The following is a 21564-nucleotide window of genomic DNA, read 5'->3' as shown; positions in this document are numbered from 1 at the left end:
CACGTCTATTATATTTTTCTTCTGTTTTGCTTCCTTAAGGTGGTAGTTAACGCTCTCATAGGTGCCATACCTGCCATCCTGAATGTTTTGCTTGTCTGCCTCATTTTCTGGCTCATATTTTGTATCCTGGGAGTAAGTTTGTTTTCTGGAAAATTTGGAAGATGCGTTAACGTAACAGATGGAAACTCAGTTATAAATTACAACATTGTTGCAAACCGGAGTCAATGTGAAAGTGGAAATTTCTCCTGGTTCACCCTGAAAGTCAACTTTGACAATGTGGGAATGGCTTACCTCGCGCTGCTGCAAGTGGTAAGCGCTGTGGGTTTGTTTTTCACTCTGGGGAAAGAAACCTTAAAAGAATCATAAACCATTTCTCAGCTAATAAAAATACAGAGACTCTATTGAGATAAGAGAATCAAATCCCAGTTTCTCACATGGGAGCTAATGCCCTCTGGAATTGTTCCGCACCGAGCACCTCCAACCTTATTTTCTACTGAGCCTCAACCTCCAGGCGATATCCCATAAGGGTCTGGACCTCTCACTCTGTCCTAAATGGTGCCTTGCTCTCCTGAGCTCCAGCCAGAGAGGCGTAGAGCCTCAGATGCTAAGCCACTCCATTAGTAACAATTCCCTGTGGGAAGTCAGTCCCAGGTTAAATCGTGGTTGCAAGGTTTTGGACAGATAGTGCAAACAGATGTGGAATCAGGAAAGAGCCTTAATCAGGCTCTTTGCAGCAGTTGGTTCATAGCTTGTTTAGCAATTTTTAAGGCAGAAATGTTCTCTTGTTTTTAAACTTTTTGTCTTGTGAAAATGAAGAAAAAAAATCCAAGACATCTATCCTTGAATTTCCTTCTGCTGTTCTTTTATGCGGACATTCTGTCCTGGAAGGGTGGGACATTGTCTTAGGTACATCTGCCCACTGGACTTGCTGGCTTTTGTATGGCACTTGTCTGTTGATGGCAAGTCTATAATTACGTTCATGTTTCTCTGCTTTCATTGCAGGCAACATTTAAGGGCTGGATGGATATTATGTATGCAGCTGTTGATTCCAGAGGGGTGAGCTTGTGTTCTACCATGTTCTAGAGTGCTAGGATCAAATCAGGAATATCATGACTACATGGACAGCCCAGAACTTCCTGCATCATAATTCCAGTGGCCAGGATTCTTTGCCTTGTTTTCATTAGGACAAACACTATGAAACAGGGATTAAAAGGATTCTTATTCATCCTCCTATGAGTATTACATCCTAGCATGCTACAAAGTCAAGTCCTCTTTCTCCATACTGACCACTCATGTAGGAGGTGGAGCCAGAAGCAACAGAATCACAGGATGCCTTGATTTTCCTCTCTCACCTCCTCTTCAAGTGAGTGGAAAGGCAGAAGCCAAATTTCAAAGGGTACCTGCTCTTGACTGTGGGAGAGAGAACCTTAAGATTGGACTAGGTCTGAGCAAGAGACCCTTCAATGGCTCCAGGTTCCCCAGAGAATAAGGGGATTTCTAGTAATTGCCAACTGTCAAATTATAGTTAAATAAAAAGTGATCATGGATTCCCAAGGTTAGAAGAGTACTCAGCAAAATAGTCCATTTCTATTTCCCAGTTGGGAAAATTGAGGAATAGAAAGGAAGAGTGTTGCCCAAAGTCATAGTGAGAGCAGATGGTTGAATCAAGAATGGAATCAGCATTGTTTATTTTTTCCTACCATCACACACATATGTGTTATTGTTTGAGAGTATACAGAGTTGATGCCTGGCACATAGTAGATGTTCAGTACAGCTGGTAGTAGCAGTAGAGGTGATACGAATAGTGTTATAGTAGTAGTAGAGGCAATTTATAACAAAGGAAATATTTAAAAATATTAATGTGCTTATTTTTTTGTCTATATGAATATATGAACTTCACCTCAGTTTACCTTAGACATCCATCTGCCTTGAGGTGGAGCTAGGGGATAGGGAGGAGATCTTATGTATGACAGAAGAAGTGAATTGAGTGAATGATGGGTGGGTGGAGGTGTGTGGAGGTGTGCCTGTCCTGATGTGGTCCTGGGATATCCTAACTGGTGTGTGCTAGTATAATGACCTTTGTCTGTGTAGTCACAGAGCATCCTACTGTTCTCAAATATTGAAGCTGCAACTGGTGAAACCATGGGCCTTTCTCCTCCTTCAACTCCTCCTAGCCTCAAACACTGACTCTCTGCCATATCCTTCATACGGTCTCCTGGCTCAGCAGTCTACTCCCATCCCTTACTATGAAGCCCACAATGGCAGGCATATGGCTGTCAACCCCACGTCCAAGCCACGAGAACTAAAGAAGGTTCAAGAGACCGCTGTCTGCCCAATTATGCTACTCCAGTCTCTTAAGTCATCCTGCCTGCCCAACGTATCCCAGGCCTTCCCAGCAGTAGTTTTCCCTTTGAAAAATACCAAAGTTGAGCCAGAACACACATTCTTTGCTCTCCATGTTCCCCTCGATTTACTGGGCCCCAAGCCCCCTCTCCAAACCCAAAGAAGGGAAAATCAGGACACACATCTCACAGCTCTGATGTTCTCTCTCTCTCTGTTTCTCCTTCTGACAGTTCCCTGGGTACAAGTGAGGTGATCCTTTCCGTGTTCCTCTTTCTGTCCGAACCTCCCTCTGCAAGATGATTAGCCTGCTGCATAATCTTGTTTTCAATGTCAGATACTGAATATTAATGCTTCTTTCCATTACATTGTTTCTAGACTAATGCCTATCCTTAATTCAAACAAGTAGATGCTTCCAGCCAACTGGGACTAAGGTCAGGTACTCTTCAAGGCAAAAGAGAAAAATAATTGTTTCAAATATTTACCTCTAATACACTAGTCTGTATGGTGGGTTTTGAAAAGCAAGTATCATGAGTACATTCAACACATAACAGAGCTATCAACATTCATCTCTGTGTTTGAATGTGATCAGGGGAAAGAAAACAGAGATGCTCCTGCCACCTATCCCCAAAATGAATAAGACCAATGACCATGTGAAGATCTTGGACGCTTTTGGTCATGCCTTAAGCTAGGGGAGCTTGATTATAGTCCATTCTTGTCCATTCTAGAGCTTGATCATTCATCCACTCATTCAATGTGTGTGGAGAACCTACATGTCACAAGCTGTGCCAGGCACTAGGAATTCAAGAGTGACAGGATGCAAGCACAGGCTAAATACAGTAGTGAGCCCTGTTTGAAGGATACAGCCTTTCAACAAGGGTTGGTAGTCAATCTCCTGAAGTGAACATGTCCCTTCTCTGGTGGATATCTCCAATCTGGCTCCCTCCAATTATGTGTCCATATGGACATCCTAGAGACCTTTTCAAAGGACACATGATCATGCCACTCTCCTCCCTCACAACCCTTCAATGATTCTCCTTTGCTTAGAAGGAAAAGCCTAATCCTCCACCACACCCCCTCCCCACTGTATGGCACCACTCAAGCTGTGCTGGGGGAAGCTGAAAGAGGAGAGAGGGGCTCCTTGCAGGGCCACGGCTGACTGGAGGAGGCTGAGTGGTTAATGCAGCTGCTACCAGGCAGTTAAGATGGCTCATGTTTTTCTCCAGTAATTGTTTTCTTCTCTCATTTAAAAAATCCCTAACAGGAAGGACAACAGCCAAGGTTTGAGGAGAACTCATTAATGTATGTTTACTTCGTAGTTTTTATCATCTTTGGCTCATTCTTCACTCTGAATCTCTTTATTGGTGTTATTATTGACAACTTCAACCAACAGCAGAAAAAGATAAGTATGGGGGTTGTCCTGATTTGGTGTTTTTACCTGTCTTCTCCAAAGAGCTTGAATGGAGCATAAATCTGTTCTAAATTGTTGTGCAAAGTAGCCTTTATCATCTGCATGAGAACAAAGAGGGAGCCTCCTGGAGAAGAGTCTTGAGGATATGGCTGGAAAGGAACTAAAACAGCTGGGTTTTATTAAATCATTGTTTTTATTCTCCACTCTACCCTCTTAAACAAAGGAACTCTAATAGAAAAATAATTACCAGGATTAGTATTTATGTCATATTTTAGTAACCTTTTAAGCGTACCTTGTTATCCAGGATAAAAAGAGTACAAATGATTCCCGACTTAGGATGGTTCAATTTACACAACTTTAGCTTTATGATGATGCAAAAGTGGTACTCAACTGAGTAGAAACTTTACTTCAGATTTTGAATGGTGATCTTTTCCTGGGCTAGAGATATGCAGTACAATACTCTCTTGTGACACTGGGTAGCAGCAGCCACAGCTCCCAGTCAGCCACGCACTCACTGAGGGTGAACAATCGATATATACTTACAACATTCTGTACCCATACAACCATTCTGTTTTTCACTTTCAGTACAGTATTCAATAAATTACATGAGATATTCAACACTTTATTATAAAACAGGGCTTGTGTTACGTGATTTTGCCCAACTATAAGCTAAAGTAAGTGTTCTGAACATGTTTAAGGTAGGCAAGGCTAAGCTATGATGTTCAGTAGGTTAAGTGTATTAAATGCATTTCAACTTACAATATTTTCAGCTTACAATGGGTTTATCAGGATGTAACACCATTGTAAGTAGAGGAAAATCTGTAAACGCTTTTTCAGTAAACTTGTGTCTTGCCTCTCAACACCCAAATCTCAGCAGATTTACTGAACTTACTTGGAAAGAAGATGGTTGGGGAAGAGACAGGTTTTTTTAGGGAGTTTTTTTCCCCATGCATTGTAACAACAGATATTTATTTTTTTGATTCTACAATCTATAGGAGCACTGTAGTAAATGTGGAAAAAAAGGAAGAGAAAAAGAATATTTAAATCACCCATAAGATGACCGCCAAATAATAACCATTTTAGATTAAGCCTCATCATTTTGGTACCATCTTTTCCTGTTACTTTTTAACTAAATATTTCTTTTACACCGTTGAAATTATGTAATACTTTTAACTATCCTCTCCATTAGTTATGAGTTCATGTCATGAGATCATCTTTGTTATAAGAATTTTCAGGGCTGAATTTCATCCCATATTATGGATAGATCATAATTTGTTCTAATCATTCCCCCCACTCCCCTTTTTAAGGACATTTAGGGTCATTTCCAAATTTCTTGCTCTTCTAAAATAATCATGAACATTCTTAAAATTCTGTCTGTGTATCTCTGATTATTTCCTCAGGATAAGTTCCTAGAATTTAAGGCATTAAAGATATATTGTCAAATTACCTTTCAGAAATGCTGTTCTGGGTCCCATCCTTTTGCAAGATATGAAGATGCCTGTTTACTCTGTTCTAATCATTCTGACTTTTGTAATTTTTAATTATCTTTTCCAGCTCGATGGGTAAAAGTGTTATCTCATAGTTTTACATTCATTCATTTGACCATATATGAAGTTATACACTTTTTCACAGGTTGATGGCCATAAGTATTTCTTCCTTGAGTTATCTGTTTACTGTCTTTGTCTCTTCTTAAAATTGACATTATCATCTTTTTCTTATGTTTTTATATAGTAACTCCAATTTGTGACTTGCTTCTTACATTTTTGTGATGACAGTTTTAACTTATAGACATTTAGCATATTTATGAAGTCAAACTCTCAATCTTGTCCTTTTTGGCTTCTTTTCTTGCATTTATATACTGAAGGCATTTCTCAGTCCTAAAATCAGGTAACTAAATATTCACCTTTGGTTTTCCTAATTGTTTTGTGGCTCACTTTTATTTTTCTGTTGAACTTTTTAAATTCATCCACAGTGTATCCTGATACTGTTGAGCTTTCTTTGTGTCTGCTGGGAGAATCGTTCACGGTCCCAGGCAACTATATGGCTGCTGTTATTCAGGAGTGTACTATGTGGTGTCATCTCTGTAATATGCACCTACAATTTGAATGTCAGGCCTTGTGATTTTAGATTTAAGTTTACATTTGAAATCACTGTTTTGATCAGTCCATAGCGTTTTTGTTCTTTTTTGTTTTACTTTTTATTACAGAAAATTTCAAACATGCACAAGAGTATGGTAGAGTGAACCTAAAATATCCATCACCCGGCACAACATTTATTGATTTAAGAACATCCTTATGCCATCCATGCCCTTACCCGATCCTTCCACCGGATTTTTTATAGAGCAAATCACAGATATCATATTATTTCATTCACTGATATTTCAGAACATATCTCTTTTAAAATATAACTACAATTCCATTATCAAATCTAAAAAGTTTAATATGAGCTCTTTAAACTCGTCAAAAACCCAGTCAGTGTTCAAATTTCCTCCAGTCTTTTATTTTCTCAAAATCTGTGTTCATTCTTTCATTGATTGACTGACTGATATTAAAGTTTGTTTCTTTTCAAATTAGGATTCAAATAAGGTCCTCCCATTGGATGAGTTCCTTGCTCTCTGGAATGACAATATGTTCTAGGCCTTGTTTGTACCCTTCCTGCCCCAGATCTGGAATCAGCCATTTCTCTAAGTTGTGCTGGGAGGTGGTGTTCCAAGACAGTCTGGAATGCTTATTGTGATTATTTTGAGACTTTTTCAGTGGGCAGAGCTACTTCATATTTAGGACTACAAGGAAATATATATGTGGAAATATGAATACTCATCATTCAAGTTCATGACTACAAGGTTTTCACTTAACCAGTACATCTATATCTCCTCTTTTCCACACTGAGAAAACTGGTTCTCATGGGTACAAAAGATGATACCTTAAAATTTTCCATAACTACTCATTTTATTTATCTCACAACACACACATAGGACAGTCTCATAATAATAGTATTAATACTATCATGATGCATAAGATTATTGAAGATACTTGTGTCTGCCAGGCATCCTGAAAAAACCTGGTTAACTTCTAGGGCTGTTCTTTTTTTCAATTTTTTTTTTTTTTTTACTGTGCAAAACACTCATAACATAAAATTTATCATCTTATCCAGTTTTAGTGTACATTCAGTGGTATTAATTACATTCATAATGTTGTACAACCATCATCACCATCCATCTCCATAACTCTTCATTTGTAAAACTGAAACTCTACATGCATTAAACAGTAACTCCCCATGCTCGCCCCCAGCCCCTGGTGGCTACCATTCTACTTTCTGTCTCCGTGATTTTGACTATTCTCAGTATCTCATGTAAGTGGAATCGTATAGTGTTTGTCTTTTTGTGACTGGCTTACTTCATTTAGCATAATGTCCTTAAGGTTCATGCGTGTTGTAACATATTGCAGAATTTCCTTCCTATTTAAGGCTATGTATATACCATGTTTTGCTCTTTCAGCCTTCTTTTGATGAACAGTTGGGTTGCTTCCACATTTTAGCTATTGTGAATAAAGCTCTTATGAACATAGGTGTGCAAACATCTCTTTGAGACCCTACTTTTGATTCTTTTAGGTCTATACCTAGAAGTGGAATTGCTGGATCATATGGTAATATGTACAGTATACAAAGGTTCTAATTTCTCTACATCCTCACCAGTACTTGTTTCTGTTTTTTCGATAGTGGCCATTCTAATAGATGTGAGGTGGTATCTCATTTTGGTTTTGATTTGCGTTTCCCTAATGATTAGTGACACTGAACATTTTTTTCATGTGCTTACTGGCCATTCATATATCTTCTTTAGAGAACCGTCTGTTCAAGCCCTTGTTTTTGAATCAGGTTGTTTGTCTTTCTGTTGTTATATTTTTGGTGTCCTCTATATATTCTGGATATTAATTTTTTATCAGATACATGATTTGCAAGTATTTTCCCCATTGTGTGGGTTGCCTTTTTACTTCATTGATAGTGTCTTGGATGCACAAAATTTTTAAGTTATTATGAAGTCCAGTTTGTCTATTTTTCCTTTTGCCTTTGTGTCATATCCAAGAGATCACTGCCAAATCCAGTGTTGTGAAGCTTTTGTTCTATGTTTTCTTCTGAGAGTTTTATTGTTCTAGATCTTACATTTATGTCTTTGATCCATTTTGAGTTAATTTTTTTATATGATGCTAGGCACTGATTCAGCTTCATTCTTTTGCATGTTGATATCCAGTTTGCCTAGCACCATTTGTTGAAAAGACTGTCCTAGGGCTGTATATTTTTGGTCCATACTGGTGGTGTAAATTCAAACCACACACCCTCATCAAGGCAGGCTTGGATTCACAAATTATCAGGGAAGACTGGGTTTTTACCCATAGTACAGACTGAGACAGTGTTCTGGTTGTCTTCCATTGCCAACGGACAGGTTTGGTTTTCTTCTTCACCCTTTAATGGCAGCACTTGGAGAGCTCCAGATTCACACAGGGTCCTTGGCCTAACCCCACTGCCTTCTCCCCATGACCCCCTTGTAGTTATTAAATCCCAAGATTCCTGTTTTTACAGAGATTAGCAAATGCCGTTAGGCCAGCCATGGCTTCAGGACTAATTTACTACTCTTTCTTTGTGATCTCTCTTGATTTTCAGACGATGGAGATGTACCTTACTTTTGTGCAAGTTCAGCTATTTCTCTTTTTTTTAACATCTTTAGTGGAGTATAATTGCTTTACATTGTTGTGTTAGCTTCTGCTGTATAACAAAGTGAATCAGCTGTACGTATACATCTATACCCATATCCCCTCCCTCTTGCGTCTCCCTCGCACCCTCCCTATCCCACCCCTCTAGGTGGTCACAAAGCACCTGATCTCCCTGTGCTATGTGGCTGTTTCCCACTATCTATCTGTTTTACATTTGGTAGTGTATATATGTCCATGCCACTCTCTCACTTCGTCCCAGCTTACCCTTCCCCCTCCTCGTGTCCTCAAGTCCATTCTATTTGTCTGCGTCTTTATTCCTGTCCTGCCCCTCAGTTCTTCAGAACTGTTTTTTTTTTTTTTTTAGATTCCATATATGTATGTGTTAGCATACGGTATTTGTTTTTCTCTTTCTGACTTACTTCACTCTGTATGACAGACTCTAGGTCCATCCACCTCACTACAGATAACTGAATTTCGTTTCTTTTTATGTCAGCTATGTCTTTTAAAGGAATTCTGTTCCATTTTATCCCACATTTCTAGATGTTTTACGACTCCCCCAACCCCAATTTCCAGAAATGAAAATCTGACTTCATTTTTCTATTCTTTCTTCCCCAGAAGTAAAAACATTTAAAGCTCTCTAATTTTTTTTTTCTTTTTCTGAGAATGGCTCTGGACAGATTTTTTTGAAATTTTACTAGTAGTGATATATGCATTCACATATTTAGGAGAATTTTAATTGTCACCTTTTAGGATTTTTTGTTTAAATTTTTGTTACTAATTTCTATTTTTGTTTCATTGTGGTTTGATTTATACAACTTGAAATATATTCCGTTTTTGTAAAGATTCTGTGGTTGTTTGCAAAGAATTTGTAATCTTTGTTTATATTATAAAAAGAGAAATGTAACTGATAAAAGTAACATTTTTCCCTTCTTCCTTAATCTAATAAACCCTATTTCCTTTCAGCCCTCCCCCAGAGTCTCTTTCTGCTTCCCATTGGAATTTTAGGAATTGTTGATGGAAATGTAATATAACTTTAAAACTATTTCTGAAAATTCAGAACTTGTTTCCAAAAGTCCATTAATGATAATTAGCTCTCATCTTCTCCATATACTTAGGTGGCCAAGACATCTTTCTGACAGAAGAACAGAAGAAATACTATAATGCAATGAAAAAATTAGGATCCAAAAAACCTCAAAGGCCCATCCCAAGGCCTCTGGTGAGAGCAGTTGATTGATTCTAAACACATAGATGCATTAAGTGGTTATGAGGAACTCATATCTGTAGTGCCATTCTCCTTTAATTTTTAAATGTATAGACTTTACCTAAGAAGTCAGTATGAACCCAGGTACCACTGATGTATGGCTCAAGTCCTTCGGAAGATTAAACATTCAAATTCAATAGTAAGAGCTTGGGCAACAACTTTAATTTACCTTTTAGTGAGCACACAATAGCTGCTTAGTATATACTCACTGCAGTGATGTGAATTTAGCAGTTAGTTTTAATTTACTCTTGGCCAATTGAAAATGTATTTATAACATCTTTTACCAGCTTTTTCTGGTATGAAGTTGAGGTCATGCACACTCACTTCCACTTCACAAATACTTATGATAAACTTTCTATGTCAGGAACGTGCACACCTTTTCTGTAAAAGGCCAGACAGTAAATATTTTAAGCTTTGCAGGCCATGTGGTCTCTGCTGCTACTACTCAGCTTTGATGCTGTAGCACAAAAGCAGCCGTCGGCGATGCAGAACAAATGCGCTTGGCTGTGTTCCAGTATAACTTGACTTATAAACACCAACATTTGAATTTCATATAATTTTCGTGTGTCAAAATTTTATTCCTTTGTGTTTTTCTCCCAAAAGTCATCCTGAGTAAAGCCCATTCTGAGCTCACGGGCTACACTAAAAGAAGTGATGGGCCATATTTGGCCTGTGGGCCATATTTTGCTGAATCCTGCCTTACGAGATACTAACAGGACTGCTCTGTGCTTACAGTCTAATTGAGGAGCTGGAATTTGAGAGCATTAGATTATAAAGTAATACAACAGGCACAGTTGGTAGCTCTGACAAGTGAGTTTGACGGCTTTCAAGACAGGGAGGGTCAGTGGGGCCGAAAAGTCTGGGAAAGCAGTATGGAAGAGGGGCTTGATATCTGATACATGTAGAGGATTTGGAGATTTTCATTCAAACATGAGACCACAAATTATCAAAGGTGTGTTTAACTTCCTGCTATTCCCAGCAATCAGAACAGAGTAAAGTGTGTTCTCAGTAGTTATTTGTTGAATAAAAGAGCATGTTTTCAGGCATACACAAAATCCATCCCGCTAGAATTAAACATTTGTGTTGCACTAAAAATGTCTACAAATGTCAGGGCCAAGTGTTTAGAATTTATACAATGAAGAATTTTTACAAAAGGGTTAATGATAAAATTATCAATATATTTGGGAAATTTTCATCTGATGACAGTATGTGGAACTTCATTTTACCTAAGTCAGATCTAGCTTTTAAGTACCAAACTCACTTTCTAGTACTAATTTCACTTTGAAGTTCTTACTTGAACTTGAGCCAACAAAAGAGACAGACAATTTTTATTTACATGTGCACGCTATGCAACAACCGATTCAGTACCAGTTGGTCCCAGATTTGGAATTAACTAAAAGACTTTTGAGACACATATTTACCAGTTTACTTCATGAAGGATATGAAGCCAGCAGTGCAGCACACAGCCGAACAGAACTTGCAGTGGCGTGGATGCAGCTTCTAGGCCTCTCCACTGCACTGGACATGCTAGGATGCGAGAGATGAGCTTGAAGTGGGCATGGACGGCTTTAACGAAGGGAAGCTGCCATCTCCATTCCTTAACCATCTTTTATAGCTTGTTTGTTGCATGGCTTATCGGGGAGTAGGTGCTATCCCAAAGCCCTTCCTGCATGGCTCACCAATCAAGATTTCACAATGAGTGATTCCGACAGCCACGTACAACTCACCAGTTAATGCTGAACGTTTATCTTAACCTCTGTATTCCACAGAGCAGTTTTGCATGAGATAAACCCAAAAGCATATCCCCTGGTGTCCCTGAGTTTGAGCTAAGACTTCAAATCAGCTGTTAGCCCTTAACTCACAACTTTACCTCCCCACGGATTTTTTTAAAATCTCTAAAGTCTACATATTATCTTTTGGCCTTTGGAACAAAGGAATAGCAATTGCATAGAGGGGGAAATACAGCTGTTTTAACCTGAGGAGTGATGGATATTCTTTCTAGCAGTAAGAGCAAGAAATCTGGAATCATTTCTGATTCTACCTGAGGTACCCCCACAAGGTAGCTTCATTAGTGGGGTTAAAAATTATCCTGAGGTATAGGAGTCCCTGTACATCTTAAAATGACATAGAATGTGTTTTGATCATCTACCACGTTTGGTAGCTTATACTTTTAATCTCCATTTTCTAAATATTAGGGTTGAACTGTAAGGCCAATGCTTACCGTTCCTTACATTTATTCTCAGCCTTCGTTCTGCTTCCCTGGAGAGCACCCTTAAAAGTATATTTTCTCCAGGTCCTTTCTGACTTCCCGGATGCATTCTCACATAGGAAATGCATTTGACATTCAAGTTTCTTCTCCAGACTCCTTGATAAAAGCTTTAGGGCTCCTGGAGCAAAGTTTGAAAGACACAAACTTACAGGTAGTATCTTACCACTGCCGTCCCGACCCTCTTTCTTTTCATTGCCCTTGCTCTCCCTGAGTGATATCATTCATTCTCTTGGTTTTAGTTCATATCAGTACTGGTGCTGTTGTACTCCACATCTGCATTCCAGCTCTCTGCCTGAGCTCCAGACCAATACCTCTACCTGCCCATGTCCCTTGGATGCCCCACTGGCACCTCAAACTCCATGTGCTCAGGACCCATTCATCATCTCCCCCCAGAACTCCTCATCCCCTGTTCTCTGGTTGTTTGAATGCTCCACCAAGCAGAAATTATAGCCTCAGCCTTAACTTTCCCATAACCTACTCCATTCAAACATTCTCTGACTCCTGCTGCTTCTACTTCCATATTAGTTTTTAAACCTAAATGCTCATGTCTTTCTCCACTGTTACCACCACAGACCAACATCATCTCTTGCCTGGATTACCTTAACAGATGCCAGGGGTTATAAAGATGAATTCTTAGGGGGTCTATGAGGTTTCTAAATAGAATACTATATGTGTACTTTGATTAGATGATATGTAATATGAAATAATCTAATATATACATATAATGTAAAACAACCAGTGTATAGCCAAGTATGCCATACAATATCAGTGTCTGAGTTTGTGTTTAAGAAAAGTTTCCACTTAAGTAAAGAACAAAGTGGTACGTTATAGATGTTAAATTAAAGAAAATAGTGGAATAATTGAGTCATTTCACTGCGCATGGTAGATTAGACATGCAAACTTGAGTTAGAACCTGTACCAGAGCAATCAGCACATTTTTACTTTGGAGCAGGCCATCCATGTACAAACCAATATGCAAGTTCACCATCAGTAATAACGTGAAATAATCAGTTTTTCTGTTTCCATTTTTAGTAATCGTTGGATCAGAATCCCATTTATCTAGCCTTATCTTTAAGTGAACAAGAATTAGAAAATTGGCATTCAAGAATTGCTTGAATACAGAGTTTTGGTTAAGTATAAGATCTGATTATTCTGAACTGACAAATGGAGGCTTGGAGATGTTAATTCTCTTTTGTCCAACATAATTTTGTGAGCAGGTATTCTCTGCATTAGTATTATTGAAGTCAAAATACAGAAGCAGGTGAAATACAGAGACCGAACTTCATTTTTTATGATTAAATCCAACATGAGCTATTTTATTTCAGCAAAAACAAATCATCCACCACATCAAAGTTATGTTGTTACTAAAAATTTAATTAATTTACTTATTTGGTTTCAAAATGGAATTAAAGCTATAAGCCTACAACTTAAAATCAGTTATCTAATTAAATTTAATGAAATTAAATGAAAAAATATCTATAGAAGAATTTCTTGCCCTTTAAAAAAGGTCTGTGCATTTTCCAAGAAACTGCTTTAATTGTAAGAGAGGACAAATGCTGCTGTATGTGCCTTTTAATGTATGTGATTTCATTCCTACAACTCAAAATGATCTATGATTCCTTTTTTTTTTTTTTCCTCAGAACAAATGCCAGGGTTTTGTTTTTGACCTAGTTACACACCAGGTCTTTGACATCGTCATCATCATCCTCATTTTCCTCAACATGGTTAGCATGATGGCTGAATCATATGGCCAGTCCAAAGCCATGGAACTCTTCCTTGAGCGTCTCAACCTGGCCTTTGTGGTCGTCTTTACAACTGAGTGTCTCATCAAAATCTTTGCTTTGAGGCAATACTACTTCACCAGTGGCTGGAATTTATTTGATTTTGTGATCGTGGTCATTTCTATTGTTAGTAAGTAAAATTGGCAGCCAGAGGGGCTTTAATCTAAGAGCCAGAAGTAAACTTATAAATCTTATCATTTGGAATTATGTCCAGAGCGTCCACAAAGCAGAAAATTAAGCTTAATGTGATTTCTGAAAAAATAGATGAACTAATGCCATTCTCTTTGGGGAGTTGCTAGGAGATACAGAGTAATTTCCATTCCCTTCACTATCTACACAATTGAAATAGAGTTAAATAATTATGTGGATAATTTATTCAACGGAGGTAGGCAAAATTAAGATGACTTCAAAGTTTTTGTGGGGCTACCTGCTTTATCCAGGGAGTTGAGTCAAAGTTCTACCTCTCTTGTGCAACTAAAGAGCATTTCTTGTTTTAAGGATGTGGCATTTAGTTTCCATGTTTTTCCCTAGTTCAAAATCCATGTTGATGTCAGATCACAATTACTGTGCACCCGTGACATTGCCAGGCCTTCCTGTACCTCCTCCTTATACAGGGCCTCCATGGCCCAGCCTAGATGGGGTTTGCAAGAGTGTGTCATAAGGACAAGTAATGCTTTATCTTTATTCTGTATCTCATGTTAACTTAAACCACAGTGGGAACTACACTTGTCTCAACTGCTTGGATCCCATTCACCAACCAGCCTCACTCTATAATCAGCATATTTTTCTTAACCACAGGCAGAAATTAACTATAAGATTTATGGAAGAAGAATAGGGAAAAAAGAGGGTTATTGCCATATACCTTTTTATAAAACATACACACACACACACACACACACACACACACACACACACATCAACTTTGAAATTAAATTCTTCATGACTAAGCTATAAGATTTCACTCTGGGTTTTTGAAGTCTGATTTTAACTAAACTGATAATTTGACTTTTTATAATTGTGTAAAACTGCCCAGGGGCTCTTCTCATAGTTCAAAGAGCAATGAAGACAATGAAAACTGATTTCACAAGTGGAAGTTTTTGTGCTATCTCAGAAAGGATGCATTAAACAGATATGCTGGATCAAAATATTTTGGTTCCTATCACCACAGCAGCAATGCAGATGTTTCAGAGACCAAGAAAATGAATGGTATAGTTCATAGTCTGTTCTGGTTTCTAAGCCATAAAGTTTATGTAGATAAGGTTTAGTAATAGATCTTTCCACATGGTTACGGTTACATAGACTGTTAATCATTATTAGTCAATTCCAAGCATTATTAGTCATTTCCTGGTGAAATCGACAGCAGCAGTAAAGTTAGAAAATGATGACAGGATGAGTCTGGGGCAGCCCTGTGAGCACTTAAAGGGCTCTTCCTCCAATATGCAGAGAGCAGCTCATTCATTTCACTCTTTACTGACCTTCTGCAGGCAGTGCCAGGCACTGTAGAGTTCATGGAAATATCTCTGACTTCTGTCCTATGAACAACTGCTAAGCGATTGCAGCTACACTGCATAGCACTGTATAGCATCTTGTTCCAATGGATGAGAAGGTCCACACATTGAACCAAGTCCTACTCACCAATGTGGGCAGTATTTTCTATGTTTTTGCCAGTTGATCTGCCATCCAATCCTTAGCCTCTACATTTTCTCATGCTCTCCCCTGAGCTTTTAGAGAAATACAAAATGAGTGTGAGTCAAAGTTATTCTCTCTATGGGGTTTACAATCCAATTGAGGTATTAAGACCTACCACCTTAAGGGATCAGAAAAAGAGAAATTGATTGAACCCCAAATCACATGGTACACAAAAGAACTGAGCTCAGAGAAAAGACAGATTACTCTGGGCTTGATTACTCAAAGAAATATTCATGGAGGAGGTGGGCCTTAAAGGAGGGACCTCCTCCAGTTGCTGCTGAATTGGTTTGTAGTCAATTTCACATCTCACCAGAGTTGCCTGCCCAATTAGCATATGAATTAAACTTCCTTGATACAATCAGACAGTCAGTGAAGTATATCACCAACTAGTTCTCTTTAATCATTAGGCGATGGCAGGTAGTGTTGGCCACCCATCATCCCTAATGACCTTAGAGGATCCCCAGAGCAAGAACCAGGCCATGTCTTATACAAGGCAAGCATGTTCCAGCCATTCTATAATATTTGGGCCAAAATGTGAGTTGTTTTAAATTCTTGTATCACTTGATTGCAGAGCAGGCAATGAGAAAACAGGGTGACATTTTAGGCCAAATATTTAGCAGTCTGCAGAAACCTTTGCTTGAGATGCCATTTCTGGTGTATCTACAACATCAGAGAAACTGTCTCCAATTTAGTCCCTTAAGCTTTTTGAATTAGGTCTTCCAGAAGAACTTGGAATGAGCATACTGAAAAGATGAAAGATCCATGGCAGCTTTAGCCCAAAAATGAACATCCCAACACCACCCTCTTTCTCCAGCCCTGTCCTCGCCTGTAGCAGGCTGTGTTCAAATTCCTCTATGATAAGAACCTGTTTGTTTAAGAAGTTTTGGGCTGGGATCGTACAACTTCCACTGATAACTTAGGCTCAAGCTGACCTTCAGTAGCAGAAATTTCTCGTTGCATTCTAATCTAAACTCCATCCGTAGTTTTCCATTCTATATATACAATAAATATGGAAAACTTATATTTGTTACCCCATGAATAACTTTAAATGCCCAACATGGATAAGGTACTTCTAGTGCATACGATAACTAATAAAATAACCTGTCATAAACAGCATTTTATTTCTTTTCCTTGGGGGTCTTCAGTATTTTAGATGTCCTATCCCATCTAAAGTCCCATCTAAAACTGTACGAACCTTGGAAATTATTCTCCAACTTAAGGCACAGATATATATTTTCCCTGATATAGGTAAAAAAGTCTTAATTTTGTACATAAATTAAGAAGTAATGATAGAAAGTTGCTCCCACTCAGATTCAAGGCAGCAGAGAGAGGCTATGTCAGTCTGCCTGCTGGAAATTGATTGACCCTTCTCCTTCTCTTAAGGTACAGTTGTTTCTGCCTTGAAAACCCAGGCACACATTCCTTTCCCTCCAACATTCTTCAGAATTGTCCGCTTGGCTCGGATTGGCCGAATCCTGAGACTTGTTCGGGCAGCACGAGGAATCAGAACTCTCCTTTTTGCGCTAATGATGTCTCTTCCCTCTCTATTCAACATTGGTCTTCTACTCTTTCTGGTTATGTTTATTTATGCCATTTTTGGTATGAACTGTTTTTGCAAAGTGAAGGAAGAGTCTGGAATTGATGACATATTCAACTTCAAAACTTTCAAAGGCAGCATGCTCTGCCTCTTCCAGATAACCACGTCAGCAGGCTGGGATGCCCTCCTCAGCCCCATGTTGCAATCAAAAGACTCATGTAACCCCAAGTCAGAGAACTGTCACCTCTCTGCCATAGCCATAACCTACTTCGTCAGTTATATCATCATCTCCTTTCTCATCGTGGTCAACATGTATATTGCTGTGATTTTAGAAAACTTCAATATAGCCACTGAAGAAAGTGAGGACCCTTTGGGTGAAGACGACTTTGAAATATTCTACGAAGTCTGGGAAAAGTTTGACCCGGAAGCAACACAATTTATCGAATATTCTGCTCTTTCTGACTTTGCTGATGCCCTTCCTGAGCCTCTGCGTGTGGCAAAGCCAAATAAATACCAATTTTTAGTCATGGACTTGCCCATGGTGAGCGGAGATCGCCTTCATTGCCTGGATATTCTGTTCGCTTTCACCGCTAGGGTACTTGGTGAGTCCAGTGGCCTGGATAGCATGAAAGCAGTGATGGAGGAGAAGTTCATGGAAGCCAACCCTTTCAAGAAGTTATATGAACCCATAGTCACCACCACCAAGAGGAAGGAAGAAGAAAGATGTGCTGCTGTTATTCAGAAGGCCTTTCGAAAGTACATGACGAAGACCAAGTGTACCTTGGAAGACAGGCCTCATTCACCCCTCCAGACACTCTGCAATGGAGACTTGTCCAGCTCTGGGGTGGCCGAGTGCAAGGTCCACTATGACTGAGCCCCTCACCTCCACCCCTACCTCACAGCCTCAGAGCCTTGCCTCCAGCCTCTGAGCTCCAAGGGGTCCACAGCTCAGTGTGCAAACAAGCAGTGGACTCACTGAACTAGCCATTCCATTTTTCTTTTTCTGGCTAAAAGAAATGGTGTTTCTGAGTTCACTTCAAATGGTTCTTATAGAGATATAAGATAAGGCTGCCCGACTATAACCACCGGTACTGTTTTAACCAGGAAAAAGACACTAGAATGGGCTGTAGAGCAGGGGTCTCCAACCCCCGGGCTGCAGACCACACTACCGGTCCGTGGCCTGTCAGAAACTGGGCCGCACAGCAAGAGGTGAGCAGAGGGCGAGCCAGCAAGATTTCATCTGCCGCTCCACATCACTCGCATTCCACCCAAACCACCCCTCCGCACCCCAGTCTGTGGAAATACTGTCTTCTGCAAAATTGGTCCCTGGTGCCAGAAAGGTTGGGGACCGCTGCTGTAGGGGACACTAATGTGAGGATTGAAGCACAGTTCAAATTATATCAAAAGAAACTAATAAGAAACAGAAAACATTAACATTTTAAATTGTGTTTTTCCAAATGTTCTTAAGTACAGTATCCAATACCTTTGTTTGATGTTTTCCCCTATAAAATATATGGCTTATCACACATAACTCTTCTGCATGCTAAGTGAAAATTCAAAACCTGCCAATAAATACTTATTGCAGATTTTTTTTTTTAACCAGCATTAAACTTTTGGGGTTTATTTCAAACCTAAAAGCATGGTCATGACTTGTCAGTTACCACCGTATCTTTCACCAGCTGTAATCTCTGTTATATATTGCCAGGGAAAAATAAATAAATGAGACTTTCAGTTTGCATTTCATTCAGACACTACACTAAAAATCCTCTTGTTTGGTGGTTGTGTGAGTAGTGGTTTAAATGTGGTACTTTGCTTGGAATTAAAGGCGGGAGCCAGTGGTGTGCTGATAAGTGTATAACAATTGCTCTTCAGGAAAAAAAAAAGCCACGATTTGTAGCATTTACTGATTTCTGTGGTGAATACTCCCAGCATGACTGATTTCAAGCTACCAACATGTTTCTGAACGTAGAGCTGGGAAGAGACGTCCACAATCAGTTCTCGCGAGCTGCCCGGAGCTGGCTCAGCACACCACTGGCTGGAACCAGTAAGACAGTCTCACTTACCTCTGGTTAAAATATCTGCAATGCGCAACTTGGATGGAGAGAGCAACCCCTTAACAACACCTGGACCCCAGGGCGGGGGAGCCATAAGACATACTGGTTAGCCGGTGACCTCAGGCATTTGATGAGCCCTACATTCAGTTCTGGCTGAATGTCTGCATCAAACACAGCCCAGAGAACAACCAGGTCGATCAGAAGGGCCTGGCCCCAGGAGTAGCCCAGGACCTCCCTAAAACCTGGAGATGCCCAGAGGCCAAACAAGACATTAGCTGGACTGGGGACAAAGAACTACACTGTGATAATCTAGGCTTGGAGGAGAACCCTACAGAAATAGTCCTGGAATCCTGTATCTCAGACAGACTGGAGGAGCTGATGTGTCTGTAAGCAGCCTGGAGTCTGAGGCCTGAGCCTCTGCCCTGCCCTTCACTGTCCAGTGGAGGTAAGGCCAATGCCAGATACTGTGGTGCACGGAGGGGGTGCTTATTTACAATGTGCACAAGATCTAACCCTGACTCAATGTATTCATGTCCAGGGCCTGAGTTTTGTAGGCAGGCTTGTGCTCTGGAGCATTGGCAAAAAGTAGTAATATCATTATCTAATTATTATCAATATCTAATTTTTACTTAGCATTTGCTGTGTGTCAGGCACTGGCTAAGTGTTTGCCACGCATAATCTCATCTGTACCTCACAATAGCCCGGTGAGTGTGCTGTCACTCAGCAGGTGGAGCCTGAGCCTCTGTGCCATGCTGAGGCAGGGGAGTGGCCAGAACAAGGGCACTTTTGAGACAGGGCCACAGGGCTCCCATATAGGGCTGCAGGAGCCTTGTGGAAATCACCAGTTCTAAAGTCATGGCCAGTTCTGCTTGAGGCCCTGGGGATTACCTGTGTCTTCCCTAAAAGATGCCTCCAATTATGAACTCTGGGTGTTTTACGGATCCCTACCAAGTTTTCTGGAAAAGATGGCTGGCCCTGATTCTACTAGGGATATCCCCTGGCTGGAGGTAAGGGAGGATCTGGAAGGACATGGTCTTGTCTATTCCAGATTACAATTTAGGGGCTTGAATATAATCTGTTCTGTGCAATAGCTTCTGCCCTTCTCACACACACCTGTCCACCCCCACATGGTCCCCTTTCGCCAGTGCTGGATTCCTGGAGCCAGCTTCTGGGGAGAGCACAGGATCCCTCCCTCTGGCTTCTGCAAGAGGCCGAGCCATGCTTCCTTCACTAGATGGCAGCAAATGCCCAACATGTTCTTTTCTGAAAGCTGCACAGCATCTCTCTATATGAGCCTAGAGCTCAAAGAGCCAGAGGGCTAAAGGGGGAGAAGAGAGTCAAGGCAAGGAAGTGTTCAATTACCTTGGATGGGTGCTAGAGAACTCACACTCCCCAGAGACAGCTCTCACTGTGCAAGGAGCCAGGATACCCCCAAGAGGCAGAGATGTTGGTCTGAGCTCTGTCCTCCTGGGGCCGTGCTGAATGTCAACCATAGACAGCCCTACAGGCACATGAAGCCAGTCCCCTGTCTTCTGAGCCTTCTTTTCTCCAGGCAAATCAGCCCCTGCTCAATTCAGTCAATAGACAAGTTGCGGAGGGCCAATGCAATACCACCTTGTGCAAACTGCTTCTAACCAATGGCTCTTGACCTCAAGAGTATATATGCTAATTGGGAGGAGATTTAGACAGGTGTTTGTGTGATGACAATACAATGCAAAATAACAAGTGCATGAACCAGGACACAGCTCTGCTCTCAAAGTGAGTGGAGACAGGCTCACAGGAAGGCTTCACAAGAGAGAGAGGGGCATCTGAGATGAGCTGGGTAATGTGTGGGATTGTGACGGATGGAGGTGGTTCGGTAGGGTGTTTGAAGGGGAGGAGACCGTATAGGCAGCACCCTGGAGTGTAAGGAGTGTAAACAGTGGAAGGAAGCACGAGCTCCTCAACTGGGCTCAGAGTATAGACAGTGGAGCAGCAGCAGCTGAATCTAGAAATGGACAGTTTTGTGGAGAGCCTCGAATGCCAGAGCGAAGGGTGCTAACATATTTAGGTAATAAGGAGGCATTGTCGGTGTTTGAGCAGGGGAGGAAATTAACTGGACAGAGTATTCAGGTGGAATGGAGGAGAAAGAGATCAGAATGCGGATCCTGGTGTGGAAGAGGCACTGAGTGAGGACGAAGGCAGGGGGCAATGCGGTGTGACTCAGATACCTGTGCCAAATGCCTGTCCATGGGGGAGGTGTCTAGGGAGGAACCTTAAGGGCCAGGGTGACAAGATAAATGGCAGCACAAGTTACCAAATTAATGAGCCTAGGAGGGATAAGGTTTTTTTCATTTATTTTTGTTTGTTTTCATGAAGGAAGAAGAAAATCTAAAAATCAATTCAGTTTTGAACATTCTGAAGGTTTAAGATGCCAGGTCCAAGTGACAATGTTCAGCTAGGCCTGGAACTTGAGGACATGGCTTGGACAAGAGTCCTCAGCACAAGGGTGACATGTGAAACCCCGGGAGCAGACT

General features: G+C 40.4%; 1 protein-coding gene across 5 annotated transcripts in view; it reads left to right on the top strand.

The window, feature by feature from the left end:
* SCN11A (sodium voltage-gated channel alpha subunit 11) overlaps positions 1 to 18725 on the top strand; it is a 130296-nt gene extending 111571 nt beyond the window's left edge. Inside the window, exons 25-30 of one of the 5 annotated variants that reach the window (XM_032649419.1) lie at positions 40 to 309; positions 1003 to 1056; positions 3605 to 3742; positions 9569 to 9673; positions 13628 to 13898; positions 16847 to 18725. In XM_032649419.1, coding sequence (XP_032505310.1) covers positions 40 to 309; positions 1003 to 1056; positions 3605 to 3742; positions 9569 to 9673; positions 13628 to 13898; positions 16847 to 17868 — 1860 coding nt within the window. In that variant the 3' untranslated portion in view covers positions 17869 to 18725. Of the gene's footprint in view, positions 1 to 39; positions 310 to 1002; positions 1057 to 3604; positions 3747 to 9568; positions 9674 to 13627; positions 13899 to 15864; positions 16815 to 16840 lie in introns of those variants that run through there. The other 4 variants (XM_032649418.1, XM_032649417.1, XM_032649420.1 and 1 more) reach the window with 4 other exon arrangements.
* The last annotated feature ends 2839 nt before the right edge of the window (positions 18726 to 21564 follow it).

This window comes from Phocoena sinus, chromosome 11 (genome assembly GCF_008692025.1).
Source record: "Phocoena sinus isolate mPhoSin1 chromosome 11, mPhoSin1.pri, whole genome shotgun sequence".
NCBI lineage: Eukaryota > Metazoa > Chordata > Mammalia > Artiodactyla > Phocoenidae > Phocoena > Phocoena sinus.
Note: the sequence above shows the minus strand (reverse complement) of the source record. Positions and strands in the feature narration are given on the sequence as shown.